We start from the raw sequence: 24,001 nt of genomic DNA on the forward strand, positions 1-24,001 counted from the left end.
TGCATACAAGTATGGAGGCCTGATTTTAGGAACGATGTGCAGCTGCTGGAACGAGTACAGAGAAAGGCAACAAGATTAATGAGGGGAACAAGGGGTTGCTCTTTCCAAGAAAGAAAAGATCTGGAAATTGCAATGTCTGGAGAATAAGCACCTGCGAGGTGCTCTGATTGCGGTGTGTATGGCCTTGAATGGTTTGGGCAGCTCAATGCCAATGAGATTCTTCCTATTGCTCAGAATACAAACCTGAGGGGGCATAAATCCAAGTTGAGGAAAGACAGTTGTAGAATAGATTTGCGGAAATTTGCTTTAGCCAGTGGGTGGCTGATTGCCAGAAGAGACTTCCATTGGTCATGGAAACTGATAGCTTAAATAAATTCAAGGAAGAACTGGACAAAGTTTTGGAGCAAATGGAAAGTGTTGGTGTTTTTTTTTTTTTTTTGGCTGATGCTGTATAAGTTTGCTTTCTTGCATCGTATGCCTCTGCAAATGCTAATGGCTCACATACGAATCATAAATCCGCCATTTCCACCGAGTCACGATATCCTGGAAAGTATTCAATATGGATCTTTTAGGAACTATTATTAGGTAAAATAAATTTAGAAACGTAAAGAAAGCTGCAGTTAGTACTTAATATTCAACCAACAAAACACAAAGAACTTCTCAACAGTTATCTCACTGATCTAGGGTGACCACTGACGAAATCATAGTAATTGATCCTTGAGTAGTCTTACCTCTGTTCGTAACAAACAAGGTGTAGTGTGGAGGAGCCCAGCTTTGGTTTTTATTTTAGGAAACAAGTCGTTTGAATTATATGTCAAGTAGACCCCCCCATTCCCGGTTGATCTTTTACTAAAGGATTGCAATATGTGATTATTTAATAATTTTAATAAATCTGAAATATTAATAATTTTTTTTAAATTCATTTCTGCTGAAAACAAGATTTTTTTTTTTTTTTTTTTTATATAAATCCCAAACACGAGAGGCATTAGAACCTATAGTACTTAATAGCGTGCTTGGGTTGGAAGTTGAGAAGACGAAAGAAGATATTTGTTGAGATTGGACTTGAACCTCTGTAGACTGCAATTTTCAGGAAATATGTATGAAGGAAGGTTGTTCCAGAAAACGGCAGTTGAATGTATAAACGAGGAAGATGAAAAGTTGGTTCTGTGAGTTAAGTTGGACAGTAAATGGATGTTGGCTGGTGGCGGCTTAATTAACCTAACTGCCCTCTTCTGAATGGAATCAAAAAGCCTGAGAGAGGTTTTGGGGGCACTGTCCCAGATATGGGAACAATATTCCATGGCAGGGCGGATTTGCAATTTATACAAAATGAGCAGCTGGTTGGAAGAAACGTAACGCCGAGAGCAAAAGAGAAAACCAAGTTTTTTAGATGCAGAGGTAGCAATATTTGTAATGTGCTTGTGCCAAGGGAGATTAGAAGTCAGTGTAATCCCCAAAAGAGATATATCATTTTGCCTAGAAATCGGAGTGTCACTAAAGATAAGCATAGGAGCAGAAGAATCCTTTTTGCGAGATATAAGACAAGACTGAGTTTTAGAAGGGTTGAAATCAACTAAGTTGTCTTTGCCCCACTGGAGAATTACCTGAAGATCGGCATTTAAGGAATTGGTAACACATTTTCGAGAAGTTGAAGCTAATTGAGCAGGACAAGGTTTCTCAAAATGGAAAGTGGAATGCAATGTGCTATCACGGGCAAAACTATGGATAAGATTTCCAGTCATTGGAAGAAGGTCATTAATATACAAGAGGAAAAGAGTGGGGGAAAGAACTGAACCTTGGGGGACACCCGCATTAGTGGAGAAGTTAGTAGACAGAGAGCCATCTACCATCACCCTCAGTGAACGATCAGAGAGAAAACTGGATAACCAATTACTAAAAACAGTTGGCAAACCATAAGATGGAAGCTTGTTTAGAAGACCTTTATGCCAAACACGATCAAAAGCCTTTGAGATGTCAAGAGCAACTACTTGTGTTTCACCGAACCTTTCCATTGAATTAGTCCATAAATGGGTAATATAAGCCAGGATATCACCAGTGGATCGACACTGACGGAATCCACACTGGCGATCGTTGATCAGACGGAATCTAGGCAGTTTAAAATTTGGCGATTAAGTGATTTCTCCATTACTACAGAAAGAGTAGAAGTAATTGCAATGAGACGATAATTGGATGGCAGGGATTTGTCACCCTTTCTAGGAACTGGCTGGATATGGGCAAATTTCCAAGCAGAAGGAAAAACACCTTTGGAATAAGAAAGTGAAAAAAGGTGGCAAAGAATAGGAGTAAGTTCAGGAGCACAGGCTTTGAGAACAAAAGGAGAAATACCATCGGGACCTGGAGCTTTCTTAGCATCAAGATTCGCCAAAATCCTTCTGACGTCCTTTTCACGGAAGACCACAGGAGGCATTGAATGTAGCGTGTTGGGAATAGTGGGAGGTGTTTTACCAAGATCGTTAATGCATGAGTTGAAAGAAATATGGGATGCTAGCAGGTCAGCTTTATCCTTGGCTGAAGTGACAACAGAGTCATCTGGTTTGGACAGAGGTGGGAGCAGAGATGGACAAAAGTTGCAGCCAATAGCTTTGGCAAGACATCAGAATGCTCGGCTAACATTAGGGCAAGAAGCGAGTTTTCTACTCTTAGCCTGTTCAAACTCTACTCTGGACTGGTTAATAATTGCTTTACAATTGTTGCGAACTTTGGTATAGGCAGAAAATGAAACTGAAGAGTTAGAAACAAGCCAATTACGATATGCAACATTCTTCTCTTGAATAGCCTTAGCACATTTATTGGAAAACCAAGGTTTAGATAAAGGACGAGATTTTAAAGTGGAGTGTGGGATAAAGGATTCCATTCCTGCAAGAATAATTTCACTGACACGATCTGTGCAAACGTTTACATCAGAACTTTTGAAACAGTAATCCGACGAAGGAAAAGAAGAAAAGAAATCTCGCAGGTCATCCCATTTTGCATTCTTGTAATACCAATCAATGAGATTGGGAATAACCATGAGATAAAGGTTCCATTGGAGAAGAGACAATCACCAAGTTGTGATCTGAAGTGCCTAAAGGACCTCTCACTTCGACTATGTACTTAGAAGAGTTGTTTGTGAGAAAAAGATCAAGCGTATTCGCTGTATGATTAGGATTGTCTGGTATTCTTGTAGGTAAATGAACAATCTGTGCTAAGTCATTAGTAATTGCAAAAGCCTCTATCTCGATCAGCTGGGTCGGTGTGACTAGAAAACGGAAGCCAGCTGGAGTTGTGAACATTAAAATCACCAAGGAAAATTACCTCACTGTTAGGAAAGTTGGACTGGAGAAAGTCAAGTTGCAAAGAGAGGAAGTCAAAAAGCTCCAAGTGATTAGTGGAGTTGGGAGAACGGTAGAGACAACAGATGAATATGACACAATGAGGTAGAGAGATTTTAAGCCAGAGAAGAACAAAGAGAGGAGATTCCAAATTGCCAAGTCTCTGACAGGGAATATCAGAACGGACATATGCACAAGTAGCACCTTTGAGGCGAAAAGAGTCATAATCTGGACATCTGAGATGAGCACAGCGATAACTGAGATTCTGTCAGAAAAAGTACATGGGGTTTGGCAGACTGCAAGTGGAAATGGACACCGTTAAGATTAGAATTGAACCACATATATTTGTGAAATGAATTTGGAAATGCTTGGGAGGTTTAGATCTTTTCGCAGATAAGCTTGCTCTATTAGTTTGACAATTCATGGTGTATTCAATAGTAAGAAAAAGTGGGTGGGACATGCTGTATGAAGTAATGAAATTTTTGGATATGGCATACAGATGGTAAGAATATACCGAGATCCTTGCCATAACATGGCCTCGACAATGCTCCCCGCATAAACACTACTCAGACTCCCTCCAGTCACTATCTGGCAGAGTAGAGGTAGCAAAATTATATCAAAGGCGGATATTGTTGGGATACCAGAGACATGGTGTCACACAGATATAAGGAATGCTGAACTGGAATTTGGGGAGTATAATATGTACAGAAAGGATAGACAGGATAGAAAGGGAGGAGGTGTTATGCTGTTAATTAAGAAAAATATAAAATCAAAAGAAGTGCATCCAGTTGATATAGATGAACAGTGCACTGTTGAGTCAGTTTGGTGTGACATAAGCATGGCGAAAGCAAAAATAAGAGTAGGAGTGTGTTATAGGCCTAATGACTCGAATGAGTACAATGAATAATTGTACAGAGAAATAGAGTGGGCTAGTAAATCGGAATGTCTTATAATGGGGGATTTTAACTTTCCAGATATTGATTGGAACTTGTGCGTTGGTCACTCACACACTAGTCAGACTTTTGTGGATTCATTGGATGATTGTTTTCTGCAGCAGCATGTTCGAAAGGCAACCAGAGAAGGTAATACTCTTGATCTGGTTATCAGCAGTGATCATTTGTGTGTTAAGAATTTGCAGATAAAGGAACCACTAGGTGGCAGTGATCACACTGTACTGATGTGGGATTTACTTAAAGATTTAATTACCATCAGGGGTAAAGGAAAGGGTTTTTGCTTCCGTAAAGTGAGTACAGTGGTCTCAGACAGTTTTAAAATTCTGTACAGTGGGATAAACTGACGATGTTACCAACAGTAAATTCTAAGTGGGAAGCATTCAAGAAATTAATCGTGGATGCTACTAAAGGTTTCATACCTATTAAGAAATATTGTTCAAAGTTTAGGCCTAAATGGTTATCTAATGAACTAATTACACTCGTAACTGAGAAGAAAAATGCATGGGATACATATAAATTATCAAGCGACTCAGAAGCCTATGGCAGATATAAGCTAGTCTGTAATCAGGTCACAAAGGAGGTTAGGCAGGCGAAGGCAGATTACGAGAAATCCTTGGCAAAAGATGATAAGAAAAACAGCAAGGATTTCTTTACTTATATAAACTCTAAAAGGAAGGAGATGAATCTGATTGGTCCACTTGACATCGATGGTTCGACTGTTGATGATCCTGCTCAGATAGCAAACAAACAATGAGTATTTTCAATCTACATTCACACATGAGGAATTATTAAGGTTTGAAAATGGCAGAAGGTTATCAAATTGTAGCAGGATACTTAATGATTTTGTAATAACTGAAAGCAAAGTGGAGGAGAAATTGTTGAAGTTAAACATAAGAAAAGCACCTGGGGTGGATGGGATCTATCCAGTTATATTAAAGGAGGCGGCAAAGCAACTAAGCAAACCCTTAGCCATAATTATGAGAGCATCCTTGGACTCAGGGGAGGTTCCCACAGACTGGAGATGTGAAAATGTATCCCCAATTCACAAAGGGGGATCAAAGGGTGACACGAGTAATTACAGACCAGTTAGTTTAACTTCTGTTCCGGGTAAAATAATGGAGTCACTGGTTAAAGATGCATTGCAGGATCATCTAGACAAGACTGCAGCAATAATTCAGACACAGCATGGGTTTGTTTCCTTCTGGAATGTCCATAAAGAATTTTAAAAATACCTTTTGAATAACCTTTTAACTGTAAATTTGATTTGATATTATGATGTGGTCACAAAGGAACTAGATGCAAAAAATAATTTTGATATCATATATTTGGATTTCAGGAAAGCTTTTGACACTGTTGCGCATGGAAGACTATTGTACAAATTGGAGCAGAATGGCATTAAGGGTAAGTTGCTACAATGGATAAAAGGATGGTTAAGTGGGAGAAGACAGAGGGTGGTAATCAATGGGTGCTGCTCTTCGTGGACTAATGTCCCACAGGGTTCGGTGTTAGATCCACTGTTGTTTTGTATATTTATCAATGATATTGATGAAGGTATATCATGCTTAATGTCGAAGTTTGCAGATGATACAAAGGTTGGCAGGGTTGTTAATGACAGTGTGCTACTGCAACAGGATCTAGATAATTTGGGCACATGGGCTAAGAAGTGGCAACTGAAGTTTAACCTTGACAAATGCAAAGTACTGCATATGGGTATAAGTAACCCAGGAGAAACGTACCAACTGTGTGGTACTACACTTAAGGTGGTAGAAAATGAAAAAGACCTGGGAGTAATTGTGCAGTCAGATATGAAGTTTTCTGAGCAATGCAGACAGGCTGCCAGGGCAGGTCATGGGGTTTTGTCAATGATATATAGGAATTTTGCTAGCAGGGAGAAGGAGGTGATTGTCCCTCTGTATAAGGCAATGGTCAGGCCACGCCTTGAGTACTGCATACAGGTCTGGAGGCCTCATTTTAAGAAGGATGTAGATTTACTTGAGCATGTACAGAGAAGGGCAATAAGATTGGTGAGGGGAATGAAGGGATTCTCTTACCAAGAGAGGCTTAAGTTCTGCAAATTGCAGTGGCTGGAGACTAGGCACCTGCGCGGTGATCTGATTGAGGTGTATAAGGCCTTGAATGGGTTGAGCACGCTGAATTCTGATGGGATCCTTACACTTGTTCAGATTACGAACCTAAGGGGGCATAAATTCAAATTAAGAAAAGACAAATGTAGAATAGATGTGCGGAAATTTGCCTTTAGCTGGCGGGTGGTTAATTGCTGGAACAAACTTCCATCTGTCGTTGTGGAAGTTGATAGGTTAAATAAATTTAAGGAGGAACGGGACAAGCATTTGGAGGGAATGGTGTGATTTTTTTTTTTTTTTTTTTGGCTGATGCTGCATAAGCTCATACACTTGCTATCTTGCATCACATGCCACTACTACTACTACACTAGCTGATCCGGAAGCCTCTTAGAGAGTTACCAATAGGTTCGGTCCGGTATACTAACTAGCGGCTGGCCTGCGAACACCATTTTAGAGATGTACCCTCAAAATGTAAGGAATATTGGATCTCACCACGATGTTCATCATAACCTCAAAAGTCATCAATCATATTGCATGATGGAAGAGATGGAGAAGGGTTGACCAGAATTTAGCTCTAGAGACTAAACATGTGTTTCACCGCTTCAAGCCTCCAATAAGCAAAGTGGTGGTATTGCACCGGTTGATGATAGTCATAATTGGTAATGTCTTAAAACAAGAACGAAACCATGTCAGTGCTATCTGACAGCTCAGAAAACCTGTGTGCTTAAATTTAAATTTCTACATGTATTAATGTGTTTTTTCAAATAAAATAATAAACAGAAAAAAAAAATCAGAGACAAAAACACATTTTATACAATAATTAAACTTAAAACAAAGAATATCTAATTTCTGAGACAGACACATCAGTCAACATGCTAGTTTTGGCTTCAGCAACTGATCACAGTATACTGAAGCCAAACCTAACACGCTGAAGCAGAAAGCAAAAATAGTAAATAACTGTATGATACCTGACAGGTTCTCTGCATGTATAATTCCAAGTAAACAATAACTTTCAATTCCATAACCGTTGCATTAATCTACATAGATGCTGTCTGGTTAACGAAGGACAAAAGACAAAAGCAAGCTTTTGCTGTGCTGGCCATTAAAACAAACAAACAAACAAAAAAAAAAATTCTCACCTACTGAAATACCAGTCCCCCCCCCACCTTAAACTTCACTAAACCAACTTGCTGATGTAGTGTCTATTAGCTTTCTCCAATAGTTTGTATTTATGAAACTTTGTTTTTGTAATTCATTTCAATGTGAACATTTGGCTGTCACAGAACAACTGGACTTGCTGCAATTCTATACACTTCTGAAACTAAGAAATATACATATTAATTCAACAATTCAAATTAATTAGAATCTCCCTGTAAAAACAGGTTGCAGATTTAATCTAAATAAATCCACAAAATTTATTTCTTCTTACTTGTGGTTAAAATTCTGGAAAATTATAAAAGCTCCAGAACTTTGCATGCCTGACTTTTAATGTCATTATTTGGAAATTGAAAAATAATAAAACATTTCAATTTCAAAACTATGGAGAAATTACAATATTTGCATTCTACATTCAATACTTTTCAGAAGAGGAGAGATATCTCTTACCAACAAACAAAACATAAGTGCAATTCTTGATACTTGCTTCACCGTTAATTTACTTGCTGCTCGTATAACTGCTTCTTGAGCTCTGAGAGTTGCAGGGTATGACAATCTAGCTAACAAAGCATCTTCTGCCTGAGATTCTGAAAAAAAAATATTAGAAAACAATTCACTATAAAATTTTATTATGATTTCCACTGCAAGAATGTAGGGTGACACTCTTTCATGGAAATCTTTTTTTCCACTTTGGAAATGAATGTAAAATATATTCATTTTACTTTGATACCTAACAGGAATAATTATTTTTTTCATTTCTTCATTCTAAACTTACATTCACTTCAGCTATTGGTAACAGAAATTGCATAATGTACCTGGCAGCTGAACCAACCATGCTGAAAACCATCCACAACTCTAATTCGCAAAACTTAAACCCTTCTTTGTAAGAGCAACCCTTTGTTCCATTCACTAACCTTGTTTCCCTTTTCTGTACTCGCTCCATAAGCTCTACATCCTTCCTAAAATGAGGCCTCCAGAACTGTATACAGTACTCAAGGTGTGGCCTGACCATTGCCTTATACAAGAGGATAATCGCCTCCTTATCCTGGCTAGAAAACTTCCTGCACATCACTGACAAGACACCACGGGCTGCTCTTGCAGACCATCTGCACTGCTCAGAAAACTTCATATCTGACTCCACAATTACATCCAGGTCCTTTTCATTCTCTACCACCCTAAGTGTAGTACCACCCAGTTGATACGTTACTCTGGGGTTACTGCTTTCCATATGCAGTACTTTACATTTGTCAATGCTAAACTTCAGTTGCCACCTCTCAGCCCATCTCCTCAACTTTTCTAGATCCTCTTGCAGTAGTGTACTGTCATCCATAGCTGAGTGGTCAGGAGTGGGAGTGCAGTAGCACACGCGCTTTGAGTAGAATGGGGTTCAAGTCCCTGACTGCTGAATAGTCACTCTGCCAACCCGCAATGGACCAGCGTGACAGATTATGGTCCATTTCCCTCGGCATGAATTGTTGAGGAGGCTTCCATCTTGCAGTGGGTTGATAATGGCTGCACTTTACCCTTTTTTTTTTACTGTTATTAACAAAACTGCCAAACTTTGTATTGTCTGCAAACTTGGACATTAAGCCTGATATACCATCATCAATATCATTATTAAATACAGAAAACAACAATGGACCCAACACTGAACCTGGAGGACTCCACTAATAACATTAGTCCACGAAGAGCAGTGTCTATTGATTACCACTCTCTGTCTTCTCCCACTCAACCATCCCTTTATCGATAGCAGTGACCTGCCCTTAATGCCACACTGCTCCAATTTGTACAGCAGTCTTCCATGTGCAACAGTATCAAAAGCCTTCCTAGAGTTGGTTTGGTTGTTTTTGAGAGAACAATTCTTATCATGCTATACTTTAGTTCAGAATTTCTTCAGTGTTTTCAACCACAAGAAATTTCAGAAGGTGTACTAATTTTCTCCATAACTACATACATGATAGCACTGATATTACAGATTATTAAACTACAATCAAATTAGTGATGAACAGATTGATCAATTCACTTTTAATCTATTTTTATAATGCTTAAAACTAAAAAGTGGTGGGAGCGCCATATACTAATGTATATGCTAATAAGCTGCTCAAAAGTATGGTGCTCCCACAGTTTAACTTGAAATTCTTCTGCTTATTCAGGTAATCAATTACTCAATGGCTAGCACAAAACTTCCTATATATATATTATGTAAACACTGATGATAACTTTGTGAGCAATCAATAGTCTGACACAAGACAGAGTACTCAAAATGAGCGCCCACAAAGCACCATCCACTAGCATTATTTGTAAATAGTCACTTTCGAAGGTGGTGACATTCTAGCTGCAACGTACCAAGATAAGTCTGCTGACGAGGCTACTAGGGACAGTCGTGTTCAAAGCTGCTAAGTGGATTTTTCTTATTTATTGATTTGAAATTATTGTTTTTCTAAAACTTTTGATTTAAATTTAATAGTATAACATTATTTTGTGATTTTCTGATTAATTTGGTGTATTTATTCTTTACACGGCCTTGTAATTGCATAAAAGCATCGGTAAGGGTTTCCACGTGTTTCAACTCCGCTACCGTTCGTAAATTTCCCGCCATTGTGATACGATAGCGTTAGTTGAACTTCGTTAGCAGTTAAATTGTACGTTTAAATAAATACATATAACGACTTAGATTACGAACGTAATATAATTAATTATATTTAACATAATTAATAACATAACATAATTAATTATAATTATTTAATAAAATTAATAGGATCATGACTCAGACCAGAGCAGCAAAGCAAAAGGCTCAAGCTAATGGAAGTGCTGTGGCTCAGAGCAGAACTGAGGGGGGCAGTTGTCCTCTGACTCACAGCCTTATAAAATGCACTGTTTGCTTGATGTTTACAGAGCAATCGGGTACGGGACATGATACTGCCATGGGGGATGTCTTTGTGTGCGCGCGATGCAAGGAGTGTATCGATATCAGGCGACAACTCGGCGTTCTTGTGGGCCTATATGAGAGCTTGAAGGACAGGGTGGATGCCCTCGAAGAAACTAAATTGAGGGGCCCATCAAGCTCTCAGCTGCCCACATCAACGCCAGTGCTTGCACTTGGGAATCGCATGACACAGAGGCAACCCCCAAGGCAGAATGCGCTGGTCCCGAAGGAACTAGTAGTTGTTGGTGACTCTATTGTCAGGGAAACGGGGACCATGCTTTGTAAAAATGATAGGTGGAACAGGACCAGGGTATGTCTGCCAGGGGCAAAGGTTGATGACGTTGTAGAGCGAATATCATCTTTTAAGGGCACAAAAGGTGATATAGTTGTACACGTTGGCACTAATAATATTAAGAGTAGGAGACCGGCAGAATTACTTAACAAGTACAGGTCACTGCTAAACAAAAGCCGAGAATTAGGGTTGAATTTGAAAGTGTCTGCAATTCTGACCAGACACGATAGGAGGGAGTATATGATGAGAGCCTTGTCGATCAATTCGGCCCTGGAAAGATTGTGCAAGGCTCAAGGGGTAGAATTTTTTTCAGCCTGGACTGTACCTCTTAACAGGAGAGATTGCTTCTACAGGGATGGGATACACTTAAATAGAAAGGGTGCAAGAATATTTGCTGATGCTATCGAGGCAGTGTTAGGTGGGTCGGAAAACTGCTAGCTTGGGGGGAGACAAAGACCAATAGATTGACAGTAGCCACTGGCAGAGGTGAAAGAGATTTTTGCACTGCTTCTATTAGAATGAGCAGAAGCCTGAAAAACAAGATGCATGGTATTTCAGAGACTGCTGGGAGCCATTGCGGTACAAGTAAACACATGGGTTGTGTTAGGGTAGCTAAGAATAGAAACAGGTGCAGGTATACTTGTGTGTACACCAATGCTAGGAGTTTAGTAAATAAATTTGATGAATTTGAGGTATTGCTCAAAACATCAAAGGCAGATATTGTCGGGATATCAGAGACGTGGTGTCACACAGATATAAGGGATGCAGAACTGCAATTTGGGGAGTACAACGTCTACAGAAAGGATAGACAGGATAGGAAGGGGGGAGGGGTTATGCTATTAGTTAAGAAACACATAAAAACCAAGGACGTGAAGCCAGTCGACATTGCTGGACAGTGCAGTGTTGAGTCAGTTTGGTGTGACATAAGCATTGGGAGATCAAAATTGAGAGTAGGAGTGTGCTATAGGCCTAATGACTCTGATGAGTATAATAAGGAACTGTACAGGGAAATAGAGTGGGCCAGTAAATCAGAGAGTCTTATAATGGGAGATTTTAATTTCCCAGATATTGACTGGAATTTGGGGGCTGGTTACTCACGCACTAGCAGGTCTTTTGTGGATTTATTGGATGATTGTTTTCTACATCAGCATGTTCGGGAGGCAACTAGAGGGAGTAATACTCTTGATTTGATTATCAGCAGTGATTCTTCATGCATTAAGACTCTGCAGATAAATGAACCACCAGGTGGCAGTGATCACAGTGTGCTGAAGTGGGATTTACTCAAAGAGGTAACTACCATTAGGGGTAAAGGGAAGGGTTATTGCTTCCGTAAAGGCGACTACGATGGACTGAGACAGTATTTAAATTCTATACAGTGGGACCAACTGATGATGTTACCAACAGCAAATTCAAAATGGGAAGCATTCAAAGAACTTATCTTGGAAGCTACTAGGCTTTACATACCAACTAAGAAATATTGTTCAAGGTTTAGGCCAAAATGGATGTCAGATGAACTAATGAGGCATATGGCAGAGACGAAAAATGCATGGGATACTTACAAATTAACACATGACACAGAAGCCTATGATAGATACAAGTTGATATGCAACCAAGTTACAAAGGAGGTTAGGCAGGCGAAGGCAGATTACGAGAAATCCTTGGCAAGGGATGCAAAGAAAAACAGCAAAGAGTTCTTTACTTATGTAAACTCTAGAAGGAAGGGGATGAATCAGATTGGTCCACTTGATATTGATGGGTCAACTGTTGATGATCCTGCTCAGGTAGCTAACAAACTAAATGAATATTTTGCATCGACATTCACACATGAGGAGTTATTCAGCAAGGGGAATGCCAGAGGTGTATTCAACTCTAGCAGTAAGCTACAGAATCTTGAAATAACTGGGAGTAAAGTGGAGGAGAAACTGTTGAAGATAAACACAAGAAAGGCACCCGGGGTGGATGGGATCTATCCAGTTATATTAAAGGAGGCAGCAAAGGAAGTAAGCAAACCCTTAGCCATAATTATGAGAGCTTCCTTGGACTCAGGGGAGGTACCCATAGACTGGAAATGTGCAAATGTGACCCCAATTCACAAAGGAGGATCAAAGGCTGACACAAGTAATTATAGACCTGTGAGCTTAACTTCTGTTCCAGGAAAATTAATGGAGGCACTGGTTAAAGAAGCACTGCAGGATCATTTAGACAAGACTTCAGTTATAGCTCAGACACAGCATGGTTTTGTTAAGGGGAAGTCTTGCCTGACCAACTTGATTGGATACTATGATGCAGTCACAAAAGAACTGGATGCAGGGAATAACTTTGATATTATATACTTGGATCTTAGAAAGGCTTTTGATACTGTTGCACATGGAAGACTGCTACACAAATTGGAGCAGTGTGACATTGGAGGCAAATTGCTGCTATGGATAAAGGGGTGGTTGAGGGGGAGAAGACAGAGAGTAGTAATCAATGGACACTGCTCATCGTGGACTAATGTTATTAGTGGAGTCCCTCAGGGTTCAGTGTTGGGTCCATTATTGTTTTCTGTTATAAATGATATTGATGATGGTATATCAAGCTTAATGTCCAAGTTTGCAGACAATATAAAGGTTGGCAGGGTTGTCAAGGACACTACTGACACTATGCTGCTGCAACAGGATCTGGAAAGGTTGAGCAGATGGGCTGAGAGGTGGCAAATGAAGTTTAACATTGACAAATGTAAAGTACTACACATGGGAAACAGCAACCCCAGAGCAACGTATCAACTCTGTGGTACTACACTGACAGTGGTAGAGAATGAAAGGGACTTGGGGGTGGTTGTGCAAGCAGATATGAAGTTCTCTGAGCAGTGCAGATGGGCTGCAAGAGTAGCTCATGGAGTATTGTCAATGATATACGGCGCCTCCGTAGCCAGGTGGGAAGGAGCAGCAGTGCGTAGCACACGCTTCTTGATTAGACCGAGGTTCGAGCCCGTCACCACCAAATACGGAGGATGCGGAAAGGTCAGTGAATGACCACTGCATTTCCCGGAGCAATATGGCCTTAGTTGCTAATGCTCCTAAAAATCAAATAACAAACAAACAATGATATACAGGAATTTTTCCAGCAGGGATAAGAAGGTGATTATTCCATTGTATAAGGCAATGGTCAGGCCACACCTAGAGTACTGTATACAGGTCTGGAAGCCTCATTTCAAGAAGGATGTAGAGCTGCTGGAACGAGTACAGAGAAGGGCAACAAGATTAGTGAATGGAAAAAAGGGGTGCTCTTACGAAGAAAGGCTGCTTAAGTTTTGCAAATTACAGTGTCTGGAGACTAGGCACCAGCGAGGTGATCTGATAGAGGTGTATAAAGCCTTGAATGGTTTAAGCATGCTCAATGCTGATGGGATTCTTCCTCTAGCTCAGAAAAATCACCTGAGAGGGCATAAATTCAAATTGAGGAAAGACAGATGTAGGATAGACGTGCGGAAATTTGCCTTTAGCCAGCGGGTGGTTGGTTGGTGGAACAGACTTCCATCCCTTGTGGTGGAGGTTGATAGCCTAAATAAGTTTAAGGCTCAGCTGGACAGGTATTTTGAACGAACAGAGGGGTGAAGTGGAAGTGGGTTTTTTTTTTTTTTTTTTTGGCTGATGCTGCATAAGCTTGCTTTCTTGCATCAAATGCCTCTACTAATGCTAATGCTAATAAGGATGCAATCTGTAATCTTATTTTTGAATGGAAGGAATAAAACCTGCTGAAATTTCAGAAATTGTTGGCTCAGTATGTTGATGTGTCCAAGTCAACAACAAGTCTACAAGTAGGTGAATAAATTTAACAATACTACTGAAGGTGTTAAGGATTCTCCCAGACTAGGCCAAGCACATTACGTAGCAACACCAGAAGTCAATACTATTAGTATTAGCCATATGGTGCAAGTAAGCATAGCAGAGGCAGACTGGCCATAAGACTTAGTAGTCAGTTGTACAGGTTTTAAGGACATCACTGAATTGTCGCTTGTGAACGTTACTTTAGTGCTCAATTCGTGTTAATTGGACCACCCATGGATTCGAGAATCTATATATGCTTAGACCCGAATGTAAAATTAAAGTGTGATACATAATAGTGTACACATCGAAATAAATATAGGTACATATCTTTATATATTTAAATTTATATTTAAAATTTATTAAAAAATAATGATCACCAATTATTCTAGGTTTTTGTAACCCCCTCCACCCAGACTTCCTCCAAATATGGTCAAAAATACTAGTATGAGACTGCTACAAATTATCCCAGGTAAGAATTTTTGACCCAGTCCACCTCTGAAGCCTAGGGCTCTTTTGCACCATACAGCTGATATTAATAGTAATGTTTTTACTAACTGTTTTTTTTTTTTTTTTTTCAGTTCAGCGATTTGATTTTTTTTCATTAAATTCTGTGCCACAGTTTTGAAAAAGATATTAAGAGATAAAAAAAAAAAGCAGCACTGTAATGTGTTGCCAACGTTACAGTAATAACTGTTGATAAAAGACAATATCAACTGGCAACAGTTCCTGTGCTATGGCTGTATTATAATATTATATCGTAAAGTTAGTATATTACGTTTTTATTCCATTTATAAATTTCCAAATTTTACATATACACAGTCATTTTATATAGAGATTTTCATCATCATACATGAGGTAAACACTGATTTTATGTTTGGATTGCAATTAAAGAATTATTTCAGTTATTCTGGTCATTTTCTTTATAGAATGTTAAAAAGCATTTTACCACTGACCTCAGAGTGTTTCTTTTATCACAAATCTATATAATATCGGTGTATAGATACACCATAGACAACTGTTAAGAAACTAGAAAGTAGTTGTTGTAGGCATCATTTGCTCTGTTTCTCATATTGTGCTCTGATGATAGGCCAATAGCCTTGAAACGGTGCCGTCTGGGTGGTGGTACTCACCGAGAATAAGTAACAATAGTCTTCTCTATTAGTGAACATTACTTATTCGAGGTAGTGCAATATCATGGCAACTCATCGTGAAGGCAGAGCACAATATGAGAAATAGAGCAAATGATGGCTACAACAACTACTTTGTAGTTTCTTAAGAGTTGTCTATGGTGTATTTATACACTGATATTATATAGATAATAAACTCTTAACGTATTATGCCTTATGCATTTAGTTATTTTTAAATTTTATTACAAATATACACTGAGTGATCACTGAATTATGACCACCTATCTAACACCATGTTGTGCCACTGTTCACATGGATAACAGCTGCTAATTGCCTAGACATTAACTCCATTAGATGTCTGAAGTCATCTGTAGGGACCTGCAGCCATGCAGCCTACAAGGCTTTCCACAGCATCGGAATAGATGACAGTTGTGTGTATCCATATGCCTCACATTTCCTGTTCCAAAACATCCTACAGGTGTTCAACTGGATTCAGGTCAGGCGAATTTGAAGGCCAATCAAGATGGGTGATATCTTTACTGTGTTCCTCAAACCACTTGTGCACACTGCAGGCCTGATGATATGGCACATTATCGTCTTGGACAGTCCTGATTCTGTCTGTGAAAAAATACAATACAGCAAGTAAGAGCTGTCAGTAAACCTCACCGGTGAAATGTTAATTGATACACACCAGGGGTACTACTCCTTGCCAGCTAAACATGCCTCATATTATGCAACTGCCACCACCTGCCTGGACAGTGGGTACCATACACAACGGATCCATGGACTTGTGTTGCACCAAGTATTTTGATTCATCTGACCATCACACTCATTTTCATTCCTCCAGTATCCAACCAGCATGTTGTTGACATCAGAGCATTTGCCATCAATGATGATCAGCAGTGAGGAGAGGGTGTCTTGTGGGTCGTCTGCTGTGGAACCTCATACGAGGTGCTACCCAAATGTTCCCGAAATTTGAATGTTGCTTGGGAACTACGTCTAGTACGGACTTGTGGCGCTAAGTAACACTGCATGTATCCTTTGTGAATCAGTGTGCCACGTGGCATTGGGCTGGACACAGTCATTGAATATTTATGCGCAGTTTTTTGGCGGTGTGTTCCGCGTAGCCTGCAATTGTTGCAATGGCTGCTGTGAGAGAGCAACGTGCTTGCATAGAGTTTTGTTTCCTTCTTAATGATACAGCAGCAGAAACCCATAAGAAGTTGAAACAAACTTTTCGTGACGATGATTTAGGTCAGATGCAGACCTACTACTGGTTTAACCGTTTTAAAAACAGTCGAATGTCGGTTGACGACGACGATTGATCTGGGCCTCCACCACTCTGGAAAATGTTGCAAAAGTTTGGGCGGCGATCTGTGAAGACTGCAGGCAGACCATCCACTACATTTGTGACATTGTAGGACTATCGTATAGCATGTGTCAGCGGATTTTGTCAGACGAGTTGAACACGAGAAGGATTGGGGCCAAGTTCATGCCATAGTTACTGAATGAAGGCCAAAAGCAGCATCACATGGAATTTAGCAGAAATCTTAAGAACAGACCAGGGTGCTCAAAACTTCTTTTCTGCATTCGTTACTGGTGACGAGAATTGGGTGTATGGGTATGACCCAGAAACCAAGCAACAATCACTCCAGCAGAAGACCCCATCTTTGCCCCAACCGAAGAAAGCGCGACAAGTGAGGAGCAATGTGAAGTGCATGCTGGTCTATTTTTTAGACATTGATAAGATTATCCATAAGGAATTTGTCCCTCCTGGCCAGACCATCAACGCAAAGTTCTACTGCAATGTCCTGAGGCAGCTAAGGGAAGCCGTCAGGAGGAAACGTGCACATAAGTGGCACACAAAGAACTGGGTCCTTCATCATAACAATGCGCCTGCCCACAGATTTCTCGCTGCGGCACAGTTTTTGGCATCCAACAACTGTGACAATCTTACCCTCATTCGCCAAACTTAGCCCCCATGTGACTCCTTCCTCTTCCCTAGAATGAAAATTAAGCTGAAGGGTCGGAGGTTTGACAGTGCAGAGGATATCCAAATCGAACTGCAGGCGGTGTTGAACACTATGACGAAGAAGGACTTTCAGGATGCATTAAAATCATGGGAGAAGCACTGGGATCAGTGTTTAAGCTCTAAAGGGAACTACTTTGAAGGTGATGGTAGCGAATAAGGCCCTGGGCGAGTCTAATTTATTTTATAAATACAGTTCAGGAACTTTTGAGTAGCACTTTGTATGTCTGAGTGTGTGATGCATTGTTATTTGGGATATTCTTATTCCCCATATTATAGTGCGATGTCAACTGTTGCACAGTGACCTACTGTTCAGCCTGTTCAACACACTGCACCCTTCACTCACCACAAATATCCACCTTGCACAATCCTTTATAGTTTTCTCAGCAGGAGGTGGTTTGACTTGCCTGACCCCACTGCGTGTACACCTTAACTATAGTGCGATGTGGGCAACCACCAAAATATGCTGTTTCTGATATGGAAGCACCCAACGCACAAACTTCTATAATCATGCCCTCTTGAAACTCCATGATACCTTCACAATGTTCCATAACTGCCACTTTATTACTTTGACTTGTATAATGAGATGCAAATTACCAATGATCTAGTATACGAAGCTGTTTGGCTTTTTATACTGTGAGCTATGGTCCATTACTAGGTGGTCATAACTCTTCGTTCACTGTGTGTGTGTGTTTTTTTATTTTTATTTTTATTTTTTTATTATTTGTTTTTTACAGTTGTTGGCGCATTGGCTTCTGTGGCCATAATGCACCTTCCAAGGTTTTTGCACTACGCTGATCCAAGCCCGAGGGGGGGGGGGAATTTGAACCCGCGACCTTTGGGTTGCCAGGCAGGCACTTTACCCATCCGGTTGGCTGTGTGTGTGTGTACAGTGTATATACAAAGGGTACTAGGAAAGTTTTGCAATACAGCTTTGTTTATTTAATTTTTTCAAAGTAATTTCCTCTACATTCAATACACCTCTCCATCCTCCGAAACCAATCTTTAAACCAGTTCTGCCAAGTTTCACTAGGGAGTAAAGCACACTCGTTGTCCCATGCCCGTAGAAGGTCCTCATCACTGGAAAACCGCCTCCCTTTTAGCTTCATTTTCACATGCGGGAACAGTGCAAAGTCGCAGGGAGCAAGGTCTGGACTGTAGGGAGGGTGCTCGAGAAGTTTCAGTCCTGTCGTGGTCAAATATTCGGTGCAGGCTTTGGCGCGGTGAGCTGGAGCATTTTCGTGATGGAGGTACCAGGTGTCCATTCTTGACTTTGGCCGCAGGTTCTTCATAGATCCAATGACTTTAGACAGGCATTGTTCAGTATACCACTTAGCTGTGACGGTCTTCTGAGTGTCCAAAACGACATGTTCCACAATTCCACTCGATTTGAAAAATACAGCTATCATTTTCTTCTTTACAGATTGGGATTTTCTGACAATTACGGGTGTGTCGTCATCATCAAAGACCCAAACTTTGTTTTGAGCCTTGGTCGGCAGATCGTAATAGTACAGCCAAGTCTCGTCACCTGTCACGATGTTGTTCACATACCGAGATTGTCCCTTATCAAACTTTTTTAACATCTCCCGGCACCAAGTCACACGTCGTGTCATCTGCTCTTCAGTCAGTTGATGCGGCACCCAGAGAGAACAAAGTTTCTTCACGTGCAAATGATCTTGCAGAATCGAATGAATTGCTGGTGCATTTAGGCCCAAAGTATCCTCTATCTGTTGGTAGGTCACTCGCCTGTTTTCGTCAAGCATTTTCCTCACAGCAGTAACGTTTTCCTCCGTAACTGACGTTTGTGGCCTTCCCGGCCTCTCAGAATCCTCCAGAGTGAAATTTCCCCTTTGGAATTCTCTATACCATCTGAATATCGTTGTACGATGTGGACAATCATCATCTAGTGCAAGAGTCATTTCTTCTAAGCACTGGTCTATGGTTAAACCACGCACGAAATTATACCGCAAAACTGTCCTTATCTCATTTCGTGACCACGATGCCATCGCAAGTACTTTACACTCTCACTACTAATGAATAACTGAGCCCATCGACTTGGCGTGGCGGCTACTATGCATGTATGAACATGTCTCAACATGCTGCAACAAGCAGCTACCTATGATTCTTTGTTGCGTCATTTTGCAAAACTTTCCTAGTACCCTTTGTATATAGTTATTATAGTAAAAGTATAATAATATGTACTATATAGACACTTTTTTTTTTTTTTTTTTGGTAGTTGTTGGCGCATCGACTTCTGTGGCCATAATGCACCTCCCAAGGTTTTTGCAGTACTTTGATCCGAGCCCGAGGCGGGATTCGAACCTGCAACCTTTGGGTTGCTAGGTATATAGACACTGAATATATATGTAAACATAACAGTATACAGCGGGCCATTAGGCCAAAATAACTTATAAAGACTAAGATTTTACACTACTTTTACATTTATCCCAATTTTTTATATACAAATACATACATACATATATATATATATATATATACTAAATAGATACGTTATAGTGTAAAGTTAATATCTTTAAAGTTTGAAAATCCATATAGCCATAGTCCTGCCATATCTCCAGTATACATGAAAACCAAAATATAAATCATATTAAGTAAATTAATAAAATAATAAAATAATAAGCCCAACACAGGAAAATTATTTTGCAAGGAACTTTGTCGAGGGCTAAACCCTTACAAAATAACCAACCCATGCTAGACTGAGCCATCGGTTTCTGTTATCATCTGCCTGTATACTAAAGCCAAAATAATATAATAGTGGAAATGTGGAATAATTTAGTATAACATTAACGTAAGATTTGAGACAAATGTAAGTCTAGAATGCCAAAACAACAAGTGTCGTACCGTAATACATAACAACAATTTATAAATGATACAGGCTGGATGATATTTAGCCCGACCGATCGCTACCACATTATAAGCACAACTGAGTAATTATTAAAATTTTTGCTGAACACAATTTAGCATAAAATTTTGCAGAAAATAGCTAATAAAGCTAACCGAAGGAGAACGGAAAAATGTATAGTAGAGCAATAGTACCTCACTCCCCCTCGAATTACTCTAATAGTTCGCGAGGTATGAAAAATAAGGCAAGAGGAAAGCTAAAAGCAAAAAGAAAGAAAAGGTCAATTTATCGATAGTACATCGGATATTAACCGGGAGCGTAACTTCCCGACCCTAAAAGTAGGGATCCTGGTTAGGTAGTAAAGGCCTGTAAAAATATATCAATCGAATAAAAAGAAAAAGAAGAAAAAGAAAAAGGAAAAAACGGAATGGCTAATTCCTAATAAAGTTTACTTTAAGTAGGACATAAATAATGTCAGATAAAGTCAAATTGTCAGTAATGCTAAGAGAACGAAAGACGGAACCTGTCAGATAAGGTCGGATTGTCAGTAATGCTTAGAGAACAAAAGAGGGGACATGGTAAAAACCCCGTAAGGAATCTACCAAGCATACTTTACCGTAGCCCAAGGCGGGAAAAACAAAACGCCTGCAGCAACCTCACTAGACTTATATAACTACAAAGCGTCATGCGCCACCTAAGATTTGTCAAGAATTAGCCGGTGTTTTTTGGATGAACAAAAGCATAATAGCGCCCTCTATAATAGAGAAAACAAAACCAATAATACTCAGATGTAGAAGAGAAATCCTAGTATAATATAGAATTCATTCCTACTGTAAAGAACCCATATAGGTACCACTTTTCTAAGGCGTAAGCTATATATAGCGAGTTCAAAACAGCAGTCCCTAGTATGTACATGTATATACAAAGGCTAATTAGTACACCACTCGCTATATCTATACCCTATATTAAAAAACAATAATGATTACATTAAGACCACGGCAATATCCAAAATGTATATAACAGTTTAATAAACTGCCTGCCTAATATTTTCGATAATTTCCAACTGGTTTAAATTATCGTGGTACTTTTTTAGTGCTATGGATAAAGCAGTACTCATATGTTTCAAAATGAAATTATATGGGAAACCGTTATCCAATAATTTATGCTTAAGATCGATAAGCGCATATATAACATCACTTTTATTATTACAAATATATACTCTTCTGATAGTTTGTGTCACTATAATGTTTTTAAGTATACGTACAGAGATATTAGTACCCCAACGGGTTAAGTCTATAGTTTTGAAATTGAATTCTTTGCGTTTGTCAAATAGCTTGGTAGATAGTGTATTATTATTAATCTGAATATCTATGTCCAGATATGCTACTTTAAAAGGGTCACCGTTGTTAGTGACTTCTAGAACCAACTCCTGCGGGTAGTGTTTAACCGCTTCTGTAAGAAAGCTAGTATTGTTGAACACAATTAGGTCATCAATATATCTGAACATATGGATATCTTTAACAAAGTTGTTTTCAAAATGATGCAGATATAAGTTGGCGATGAGACACGAGCTACTCGCCCCCATGGCAATGCCAGCATGCTGTATGAAAATATTACTACCATTATAAATATAGCTGTTGGAAATACAAAGATTAATCAAGTTATCCCAATAATTACGTTGGCAGGGTAAAATTTGGCTATATTCTGTAAAATAATTATTTAACACCAATTTTAGACTATCATGTGGGATGCTAGTAAATAAATTTTTGAAATCAATGTATTTATATGTTTGATGCTATTCATATTGTTCTTTATAAAGGTTAAAATAGGTCTATTGTTATTAATAATTCTGGAGGAATCTATAGCCTTGAAAATCATGCTGAGCAATTCAACTAGCTTACTATGTGGGACTTTTGAGTAGCTATTTCTACAAGATGTAATAAATCTGAAACTAATAGGCGATTTGTGAAACTTGGGAATACCATACAAATACGGAAAATTAGTATTATAGTTACTAATTTTTAACCTTTTTTGTATAGCCAGTAGCTTTTTGGTAATAGTACCAAGGTTACAGTTAGATTTAGTATATGTAGCACTGCTATGTAGTTCATTGTATAATAGTGTGGCATAGAATTTTTTGCAGATGAAACTGTAATTATTAGCGGCCTTATCTATAGTTGTTATGATAAATATATCCTGTAACTCCTTTAAATGTCGTTTGATTAACTGCATATTATATCTTTTGCTATCTCTAATGGTATGATGCTTCCTATGTAAAAGCATACTAAATATATGTTGTTTAAAATCGCTATTAGTAAGAACTAGCCAATTATAGAAGGCCTCTAGTGGTAAATTAAACTTATAGGCCAATTTAAGGCAAAAATGCATAAGGTCAGAATGTATTAGTTTGGTTATAAGATTAGCATTAAGGCTAGTGTTAGGTCTGTATTTAAAACCGTAGGAAAGAACAGATCTCAATTCCTGGTGAGGAACCAGGTTAAGATTACCAGTAATTACATGCCCATGATGTAAGTCAACGAAATCATGGTATTGTGGTAAGTGGCAGTAGCAAATAGCATCCTGGTAGACATTATCTAAGTTGCAGGCTAGCTGCTTATAATTACAAGCAGTAAGCCCAAAAGGTTTATTGTAACTAAACCTAGTTACTATATTCCTATTACTGAGTGGAAAACTGCTAACATGTTTATTTAATATCTCCTTTAACGGTAAGTAGTCAAATATAATGTTACTGAATTTAATATTGATATAGATGTTATGGATAACAGGTTTATTACATAGACGATATTTAAAAATATCCCTAAGTAAGTGGTCAAGATGCTGGTTACGATGTGAATATGTCTGGTTAATTTTTTCTAAGGCTTTTAACTTGCTATGCTTGAGGCCGAATAAGATATCATGTATGAGTTTAATATTTATAACATTTTTATCCCAAGTATCCAGCATGTCGGTAAATTTTCCTAAAGTATGCTTAGTGCGCATTTGAATACCAGTACCAGTATTGTTAAAAACTTTGTTTCTCATCTTACTACGTGGCAATTTAGGCTGGGATCTATTAGCCATATGAAAAAGTTTATAAACACAAGTATCTAAACTACCAATATTATAATTACGTCCATTAAACAAACTATTGAGACCATAAGGGTACAGGGTTTTATATTTAAGAATATTGCAGTTTTCACGTTGTAATCTAATGCTGTGTCTATGTTCAATATCTAATATAGTAATAGAAATATTATCGAAACTATGTGTTTGGAAGTGCTGCAGTTCAATGTCATTTTTATTAACAAAATTATTAATATGGGATCTGTGCCCATTAATTCTAATATGTAATTCACCTCCTGTTTGTCCAATATACTTAGCCATACACGTATTACATGTAATTAGGTAAATAGCTCCCCTAGAATGGCAGA

The 24,001-nt window shown here is 38.9% G+C and overlaps 1 protein-coding gene across 1 annotated transcript in view; it reads right to left on the reverse strand.

Moving 5' to 3' along the window:
- Nucleotides 1-24,001, reverse strand: part of LOC150075717 (solute carrier family 35 member F5) — a 202,303-nt gene that overhangs the window by 99,972 nt on the left and 78,330 nt on the right. Inside the window, exon 6 of the mRNA XM_090387847.1 lies at nt 7,975-8,111. Coding sequence (XP_090243973.1) covers nt 7,975-8,111 — 137 coding nt within the window. The remainder of the gene's footprint in view (nt 1-7,974; nt 8,112-24,001) is intronic.

Source organism: Mastigoproctus giganteus, chromosome 13 (genome assembly GCF_048544385.1).
Source record: "Mastigoproctus giganteus isolate SK-2022 chromosome 13, ASM4854438v1, whole genome shotgun sequence".
NCBI lineage: Eukaryota > Metazoa > Arthropoda > Arachnida > Uropygi > Thelyphonidae > Mastigoproctus > Mastigoproctus giganteus.